General features: G+C 29.9%; 1 protein-coding gene and 1 long non-coding RNA gene across 4 annotated transcripts in view; one reads left to right on the top strand and one right to left on the bottom strand.

The window, feature by feature from the left end:
* The window catches only part of Mical (Molecule interacting with CasL), a 56031-nt gene that overhangs the window by 17859 nt on the left and 28476 nt on the right, over positions 1-9696 (bottom strand). The window contains exons 23-26 of the mRNA XM_014434307.2: positions 9466-9554; positions 6773-6910; positions 4194-6569; positions 3169-3327 (exon numbers count right to left, since the gene is read on the bottom strand). Of these exons, the coding sequence (XP_014289793.1) occupies positions 3169-3327; positions 4194-6569; positions 6773-6910; positions 9466-9554 (2762 nt within the window). The remainder of the gene's footprint in view (positions 1-3168; positions 3328-4193; positions 6570-6772; positions 6911-9465; positions 9555-9696) is intronic.
* The window catches only part of LOC106689370 (uncharacterized), a 33460-nt gene that overhangs the window by 22816 nt on the left and 948 nt on the right, over positions 1-9696 (top strand). The window contains exons 3-5 of one of the 3 annotated variants that reach the window (XR_010844473.1): positions 8161-8429; positions 8516-8607; positions 9477-9571. This is a non-coding gene — a long non-coding RNA (uncharacterized lncRNA). Of the gene's footprint in view, positions 1-8160; positions 8430-8515; positions 8608-9476; positions 9600-9696 lie in introns of those variants that run through there. The other 2 variants (XR_010844474.1, XR_001344420.2) reach the window with 2 other exon arrangements.

The following is a 9696-nucleotide window of genomic DNA, read 5'->3' as shown; positions in this document are numbered from 1 at the left end:
CAGTGGCAAGAACGCGATTCCTCATCTTTGGTAAGGATTGTATCTTGGATCCCAAACTTTGCGAAACTGTGGATCCCTATACAGTATCCAGATTTGCAAAGGCAATTGGCCTGTTTTGAGCAGAGGAGGGACGGCGTACAATAGGCCCTCTGAGGCCGCGGTGCTTCTTGGCCGGTTTAAAAAAAAAAAAAAAAAAAACTATTAACTAATTAATATCAATTTCAAAAAGTATAACAGCTAAATATTGATGAAAGATATTGATATAATGTTTTCATTATGGTGGAGAAAATATTAACAACAGTTATTTTTTATATAAGCCAACATTTTAATCCAAACATTTGGGCCGAAATCAAGCCTAAAATTGAAACAAGATTGTATCAGAATTAAAAAAAAAATTAAATAAATTAAAGTGAACATAATTAGAGGTCAAATTTATTGAATTATATAAACTGAACAGATTATTTTATCCAAAATATAAAAGAAATTTTATTAATTAAAAATAAATGTTGTTTGAGGATAGTAAGGATATTTCATTGAATTCTGGCCTAAAAGCCTTATCCACTAGATATATACAGTAGAGAGAATTGGTACACAGCAGTTATGGAATGACTATGGGAATTAGAAAAATAGGTGTTACACTATTCTCCCTATTGCACAGTTGAGACAGACCTCACTCACAACGATAGAAAATAAATAACCATTACATAAATCTGAACTATCAAAACATTTAACCATTGAAAATTTTAAAGCTTTGTTGAATGTATTAATTAATTAAAATTCTGGTTAAAGTACAAAAATATTTCAGCAATTTTACTTATACAAAATATTTTTAAAAATGCCAAATTGAATTATAACTTAACAAAATATATTAGCAAAAAATTAATACAGAAAGGTTTACAGAAATTAATTTGTAAACTGCAATCTTCCAATTTAATGTCTGTTGGAAGCAATATAATTAAATGGACAGATCTGCCAATAATTCGCTCAATACCTAAATTACTTTACAGTGCTTAGTCCAGTGGCTCCTTTATTTAGCGTTGGAACCCTATGGTAATTGTAGGAAAATGGCGGAACCAATTTTTTTAGTAAAAAATAAGAAAGGCTATAATGTACACAAAATCTGAGATAATAAAGTTTAAGATGAAGTGGAATGACCCATTTCTTAACTATTTCGCAGAAACCCTGGAAGTGGATGGTAAGAGCATAGTATTCAGTGAAATACCGACTGGGAACCACAGGCTTGGCCCTTGAGCTCAGGAGAAGAAAAAAGGCAGTTATTTAATCCCAATGTTTTATTACTTTAATGAAAAATATGCATAATCACTGGACAAAATTGATGAGTCTGCCAAGTATAGGTAGGGGGAATACATAATGGCGGCTGTTTCAAAACGTTAAAAAAAATTTTTTTCTTTTGGAGCTCCATATCTTTAAAATTATCAATACTAAAACACCTAATAGAACATCGTTTAAAGAAGAGTAAATTTGCCAAAATATGAACCCTAATAGAGCTATATGTTCAATAGTTCTGAAGATATAGCTTTTTAAAAATCAACATTTCATAAAAGATGCACTGAATAATCATTAGTTGTTGAATTTATTTTGAGAAATCTATATCTCAAAAACCACTCAACATACAAATGACTATCAACACTCAGATTAAAGCAAATTTAATGTACTATAAAGTAGTGAGTGTATTACATTTATCTTTGTAGGAATAGTAGTTTTCATATTTGACAAAATTAATTCACAAAATGTCAATTTCTAGCTGAAATATACCTCAGGAACCGTTCGACGTACATATGTCCGCAAGCACTCGAATTTAAAACTAATTAAATGTACTATAAAGTAGTATATAAAGTTATAATCTATAACTCATATTTTGACAAATTTACTCTTCTTTAAATGCTGTTCTATTAAGTTTTTTAGTGTTAGATAATTTAAAATATATGGAGCTCTGAAAGAAAAATTAATTATTTTTTAATGTTTTGAAACAGCCACTATTTTGTATTTCCCCTGCCTATACTTGGCAGACTTGTCAATTTAGACTAGTAATTAAATATAGTATTCATTAAAGTAATAAAAAATTAGGGTGAAATAACTGCCTTTTTCTCCTCTTGGGCTCTTGTACTAATGAGCTGATGATACTAGTTAACTATTGGACAAGAAGATCATTAAGAAGAAAATAATTAGTAAAAAAATATAAAATGCTTGATAAAAAAAGAGTGTTAATGCTAGAAATTGAAATAAACACAAACACAGATAGGGCATTATCAAAAATTATTTTTAAACATTTTTATGAATATTCAATTGTTTTTTACACCTTTTAGAGGAACTAATATTGCTTTGACAGAGGATGGTCAACACTACTTACCGATCTCCAGATATATTATTAGACTAATGTTGGCTTATTATAGGGTTCAGTAGATTTAGGAAACGTTTGATAAACCATCCCGAAAAAGCAAACTAAGAATATTCTGTTAGGAGAAAATTTAGTGTGCCATATCCGGATTTAAAGCAAATTTATAATGTATAGAAAGCAAGTTGGTACTATGTTTCAAATTCTAAAATGGAAAGCCACTAGTATTCATTAATTTATCTTTTGCACCAATATCATTGAACGATGAACAACTAAAACAATTTTAGAATATATGGAAACAATTCAGAATAATTTAACTTTGGAAGAGTAAAAGAAGGTTTTAAGAAGTCCTTCTAAGAGTAGTTTGAACCATCTCGGTTGATTATTTTCTATTTACATAGGCAGGTTTAGCAATGAAGTTTCAATCTGATAGAGGTGCAGCAGGTTCGGTGGTTTAAAAATAGTGTTTTTATTTATCATTCTTTCCTTCCTATCTTCAATGTCCTAGATAACATAAAACACCTCTTTCCAATGATGTTTTAAAATCATTATACAACTTAAGTTGAAGAAAATAAGCTCTCAGAACTGTACTGTAGATTTTACCAAAAAGTGTAAATTTTTTGTGTTAGATAGAAACTTAAGCACATCACAAAACATTACATAAAAACTTTTCATAACACAAGGAATAAAAAATAATTAAACCTTATCATAAATTTTAATCATTTGACTTACAATATTCACATCTTTATAAATAATCATACAGTTTTATTAATTTAATTTTATAGATTTTAAAGTCACTTGAAGCAACTTACTTTCTTTGAAGAAACACTTGGAACAGATTTGGTGGGTGAATGACTAGATGGAGTTTTTGGCGGAGTAGGTGATTTTTTCAGGAAAAAATCAGATACAGCTTGAATAATACTTCTTTTCCTTTCTTCTTTACTCTTCTTGTTTATTTCACTTTTTTCACACTAAAAAATGAAGTGAATTGTCAGAGGCGATATTAAATTAAAATTAATCAATTAAAATAACATGAAATAATGTTATTTTGTTAAGGAGTAAAGGTTAACATCAACAAAACTATAACTTTTAGAAAAGTAAAGTAATTATAATGATAAATGTTCAGAAAGTAATAGTCTCAATTGTAATGATCATGAAAAGCAGTTTAAAAATATCCTGTAAAATGAATAAATTACCACTATTACTTATTGCCTAAGTTTGTGGAAGATTGTAATACTTATCAATTAAGAAAGTAATTATCTATCTAAAAAAATAGAATAAATGAAGAATAATAATAAAATTAATCCATATACATAGTAATAGTAAAATACAACATAACTTCTTATTTTTTTTTTAAATTAGATTTTATAGGCATAAAATAAAATTGAAGATTAAGAAAACTATACTTTTGGGGCTAGTGGCGTTACTTCTAGTATTTTTTGTGTTAAGATCTTTTTCAAGATATTGTGACATGTTATACATCAACCAAAACTACTCTTTTTAAGAGTCTGTTTTCAAGCTGGGATGAGTAAGGCTACCCCAGGGGAGAGGGAGGGCTTAATCTCTTTTTCGAGAGATTGTGACATGTCGTACATCGATACGGACCTCTCACCAAGAAAGGAAAAAAAAAGGAAGAACTTTTCTTTCTTTCTTTAGGAATCAGTAAAATAAAATATAGAATATAATATTGTTTTGGCTATGTAGTCTTAAAAACCTTTGTAACTTACTTAATCATAAATAACACAATATATACAACTAAGCATAAATAACATTAAATATTATTTAATTCTTTCTAAATCTTACTTTTTAAATAAATAAGAAATTAAATAGTACTAACTTGAGTTGGAGAAGGAAGTTTAGCTTCATGAAGATGTTTTTGAATTTTTAGTTTGAACTTTTTAATTTTATCTTCTGGACTTAGGCCGAGCTCTTCATCACTCATCATTTTAAACTTGGCCCTAGCTTGTTCCCTCATGCCTCTAAGATTTGGTACAGTAAGTTCACTAGGCAGACCTGGAGTACTACAAGCCTTGTGTATATCAGGCAATGATGAGGCAACGACACCAGTTTTAGCTGCTAAGCGCCTGGCAGTGGTAACAGTATAGGCTCGCTCTCTGATTGGAGGTGGAGCAGCTGGTGTAACAAACATTTCAGATTTTGGTCTCTCTTTCGGAACTGGAGCTGGTGGCGTATCACCAGATCTAAGAACAGTTCGAATAGACCTCCTCTGCTTTCTCTCAGTAGGTGATTTTCCTTGAGCTATCAACCTATTCATAACCATTTCATGAATAAGATCTTTCTGTTTAGCTCTCTCTTGATTCAATTGTTCCAGCTTTCTATGAGTTGTGGGAGAATTCAGACCTAACTTAGGTGTTAATGGCTGAGGCTGTGGTGATGGAGGAGGTTCCTCTTTGACATCATCTTTCTTAATTGGAATAGATATCTGTTTGGGAATTACTTCTTCGATTGTTGTGATTGCAGGAGCCTCAACAGCACCTACTGATTCTAAACTATCAGGAGGAGATCTTTTGTTTATTTTTCTTGACTTCCTAACATCAATAGAATTTCTGACATTTCCAAAAGGAGAAATTTTACCCTGCATTTTTTGAACATATATTTCATATTCCTGATTAATTTTGTCTTGGCTATCACTCTTTACTATTTGAGCTGGTGGTTCGATGGGGCTATCCTTAATTGTAGTTGGCTCAGAGGTCGCTGTAGTGTCAGTAGATTCTCCTATTCTTGAATCGAGATCTTCTTTACTTTCAGTCATAGTATCTAAACAGTAATTAACAGCTTCAACAACAGGAGTTGGTAAATCATCATCTTCTGGATTTACAAGCTGTATGTATCCACGATTTAATATCTTATTTATAGCTCCTGAGTCTTCATCACTACTTTCATCAGCAGTATCCATAAATTCTAAATTTTCAACATTATGGAGGTTGGTAGGCTTGTTTTTACCACATACATGTGTAAATTCATCATCAAATTCTTCAGTTCGTGCAATTTTTGGGGCTGTGCCACGGGCATTTCTCCTGCTTCTTGGTGCCAGATGCTTTTTGTAAGAAATAGTTTGTGGGTTAATATTATATTCAAGATCATCAAATGTCTCTGAAACAACACCATCCTCATCCCTAGCCCAATCAGACAGCTCAGTTTCTGTCAACCCTAAAGTAACATCATCCTTCAGGGAAGGTGAAGGAGGGCTGCTTGCATCACTATTCACTTCTTCTTTTGTAACAAATAATTCTGCTGGAGTAGACACTTGTTTTAGGACCTGACCATTAGTTTCATTTGAAGGCACTGTAATAACTTTGGCAAACCCAGTCTCACTTGAAGGAACAAGATCAAGTTTATCTCTAAGTTCTGGTCTCTTTGGTTCTGCCTGGCAGACATCAGGAATATTAAGTGAATCCAATTGTACTTCTTCTTCCATCAACTCCCCGCGAGAATTATGAATTTCCAGTTTTGGAGGCGATACAAGATTTCCTTCTCCTTCACTCTCAGCTGATTCTTCTTCCTCAGAAGAACTCATTTCTGATGATAACGAATCACTTTCTATCTCCTTTTGCTCAGTTCTTGGGAATTCTGGCACAACAATACTTGTTTCATGAACTGGACTTCTTGACCGCACCTCTTCTTCTTCTTTCTTTTCTTCTTTAACTTCTTTCTCTTCGTCCTTTTTATCTTCTTTGTTTCCAAGACTACATATATGCTTGAAATCTTTTAATGGTAAAATTTTCTTTTCTAACAAGACAGGAGAAGTTTTTAACTTATCAGCTCCTTGAAGAAAAGCCTGCATTGTAGGACTTGGGACTGGAGCCGGATTCAATAATTTCTGCTGTTCTGATATTTGATCGATTAAGGATTTGAATTTTGTATCTAAAGTTATGGCTGATCCCGACTTTCTTATGTTTCCAGGCATACCAGATGGACCAAGAAGATATTTCTTTTTCAGTTCAAGAGAGATCTTTGATGCTATGCCTTCAGTCGACTGAGTTCGGTTGAGGAAATAGTCACCTCGATTAGGATTGATAAAGGGTCTAGGTCTGTCATTGTTGTTTATGTTATTATTAGGAGTTGCAGTTTTAGGTTCGTCAATTCTTTTCAGTTCCAGCTTCAAATCCCCACTGTGAGGTGTAATTTTTCCATTGACCTGCCTTGAAATGAGTTGCACTTGTCTAGGTGCTTCAATTAAGCCTTTGCGAACCTAGAACCAAACATTTTAAATTTAACAACCAGTTTAAATAAAAAAATTATTCATATCTTTGAAGAAAAGAATGTGAAAATTTAATACAAAACGAAAAGCACAAATAATTTTGAATAGGGGATAGATATTAAACTGCATGTGAGGTCAAGGGGTAAAACTTAATATTTTCTAAATTTACTGGATTAAATTATATTTATATTCACCTGAACAGTTTCACTAATCACAATATCAGGAATAGGATGAGTTGTGCCATCGTGTTCAAATTCAGAATCTGTAGATATTTCTGTAGCTGAATTTTCATCTTCGGAACTACTACTGCTATATTCATCTTCTGAAGGCACCTAAATAAAAAAAAAATATTGATTTTTATTTCAAATGAAAACATTTTAACAGGAAATTTAATATAGTAAGTCAATTACAAAAGTCTTAATAAGTCAAAAACAAAATAAGTTTTATTTAAATTTTAGGATAAATATCAATAGATAGATTAATATGTAATCTACACATTACCAAAATTCTTCAAAACACAGGCTATCATTGTTGATCAACTAGCTGCCAAAAGTTTATTTCAGCCGTTGACCAGAAAAGATGCAATGTCAGAACTATAAGGAGGGTGGGGAAAGATACTAACACCCTACTTTCTAAGAATTCTTATTTGACCAAGCGTTAACAATGAACAAGAGTTCTTGGGATAATTTGTACTTCAACTACCAAAACTTAGTTTTTTCATTTACACTATAAAGATGGACAATGGGGAATAGTTTGGTCTATAGCTATCATCTGTTATATAGAAGGAGAATTAGAGCTTACCTTTTTTGAATTTTAAATAGGGTGCAGATATAAATTAAGAGATAGATTTTAAATGATCGAAAATCTCTTCATTAAATTAGAATAAAACAAATAAAATTCTGTAACATAAAACTATTATTTATAGCCACAAAAATCTAATGAATTGATATGTATAAGTTGAAAAATATAAGGCAAAATTTTCCTTTTAACAAGTACTCTTTTATTCAACTACAAAATTATAAAACACTAATCTGTCAATGAATAAGAAATATTTTTGAAAACTTTTTCTTCAATAATGAATTAAATTAATAATTAAGTAATGAGTTCTCAGAATTGCCAATAAGAGAAGCAAAATTTTATAACCTAGCATGCATTCGTCCAAGATGTCTTAAGGAATTCAGAACTTTTTTAACTAGATGATAAAGAGAAATATACAATTATTATTTAACATCTAGTAATGGAAGACAACAATTTTTCTAGAGAATGTTCAAACCACAATTTAAATAATCCATCAAATTTGATAGTGATAAATTTTATTTTGAACTAAAATAGAAAAAATAAGAAAAAAAGCCAACCAATGCAATCAGTTGACTATTCATAATCATAAGAACTGTGGATAGAACATTAGTACTATTAACCAAAGCTCATCTGCTCGATAGGGTGTTTCTTCCAACTTACTATCATACATTATATTTCATCTTTATTTATTTGTCAGTAGGTTTTCAATTTGTATCTTATCAAAGCTTCATTCATTAAGTTTCGCTGTATTCTGTTTTAATATTATTCTCACTTTCTGTTACAGTGGCTAAAACTAACATGAACAACATGAGATCATCTTCAAGATTCTGGCAAACTTCAAAGGAATCAGATACTTCACTTTGTATCAATACTAGGGTTTCTGGATTATTCATGTATGCTCCACAGTTTAAACTAACAAGAGCAATAAATTTTATACATATAAGTATTTTGCAAAGCCAAAACTATTAATGCTAATTAATAAACTTACGAGAAGTAAATATATACATTTTCACAAAGATGAGAGTGAAATTTTACAGCCTTAAATGATGATAAGTAAAATTCTACAGCTTTAAGATAAGTTTAAAATATTTTAAGATACCTGAAAGAATTAAACCCATTTTTTTTTTCACTTTTTGCAGATAGCAAATTGATAAGTAAGTAAATACAGAGATAACCATGCAGGAGAGAAGACTTGGATGACTAGTTTGAATGCAATGCTAAAATACATAAGGTTTAATAAGCAAATAAAAATTTTATCAAAACAGATATCACACTCACACTTCTTATAAAAATATTTAAAAATAATAAAAAAAAAATTTAAATTCTTATTTTATCACCATTGTAAAACAAAAATAATTCAGAGGATAAGATAATAAAATCATTTTTAAAAATGAAAAAATCTGTAATATGATCATCATTAAATCACACCAATAAAACAATGAATGTGATAGGCCTAAGGGATTAGAAATGTGAATTCATTATTATTTAAAAAACTAATTTTCAATTTTAATAAATATAGCAAAATTATCTGCAAATGTAAAAATGGGTTCATTAAGCATTAGTTATCTAGTACATTTTCCATAAACCTTATCATTTAAAATTTGTTAGTGTTCATTCTAAACGTAAAATTGTAAAAATATACATAATGATTGAATATGAATAATAATGTAGAAATTAACAAACAGTAAAACAAAAAAAAAATATTATTGAAAATAATACATTTTCATCTTGCAATGGTGTAAAATAATTAATTTTTGAATTATTAAAAAAAAAAAAAATCTAAGCAGAAAAAAACAAAACATTGACAGCAAAAAAAGTTAAAAATAATATATTTTGTTAGCAAGTGGTATGGTTTTGCACAGTGTTAATAATAGCATTTTTTTAAGAAAACAAAAAAGTACCTCTTTAATGTTACAAGTTAGTTTAAAAAATCACATTGTTTTTGATTGATGCTTTATTTAATATAAATACCTCGAGTCGATATAAAAGTGTTTGAATTTAACCTATGGAAAGACCTGACCACCTGCTTAATGTTTGTTAGATATCTGCTTTCTTGAACAATTTACAAACAGCAACAAGAGCTTTTCACCTCTGTTTCAGATCCAGAATCAGAAACGTGTTGACGAGGACTAGTGTCCTTTTTAGCCTCCTCTTCAGTATCAGAATCAGTCGTTTCGTCTGAAACAATACATAATGTAATTTAAACAAATTTCAATACATAATGTAATTTATATAAATTTTAATACATAACGTAATTCATATAAATTTCATCATCATTACAAAAATTAATCAAAATTTATTATATAATTTAAGGAATAGT

This window comes from Halyomorpha halys, unplaced genomic scaffold (genome assembly GCF_000696795.3).
Source record: "Halyomorpha halys isolate HHAL.00 unplaced genomic scaffold, Hhal_1.1 Scaffold1345.1, whole genome shotgun sequence".
Classification (NCBI taxonomy): domain Eukaryota; kingdom Metazoa; phylum Arthropoda; class Insecta; order Hemiptera; family Pentatomidae; genus Halyomorpha; species Halyomorpha halys.
Note: the sequence above shows the minus strand (reverse complement) of the source record. Positions and strands in the feature narration are given on the sequence as shown.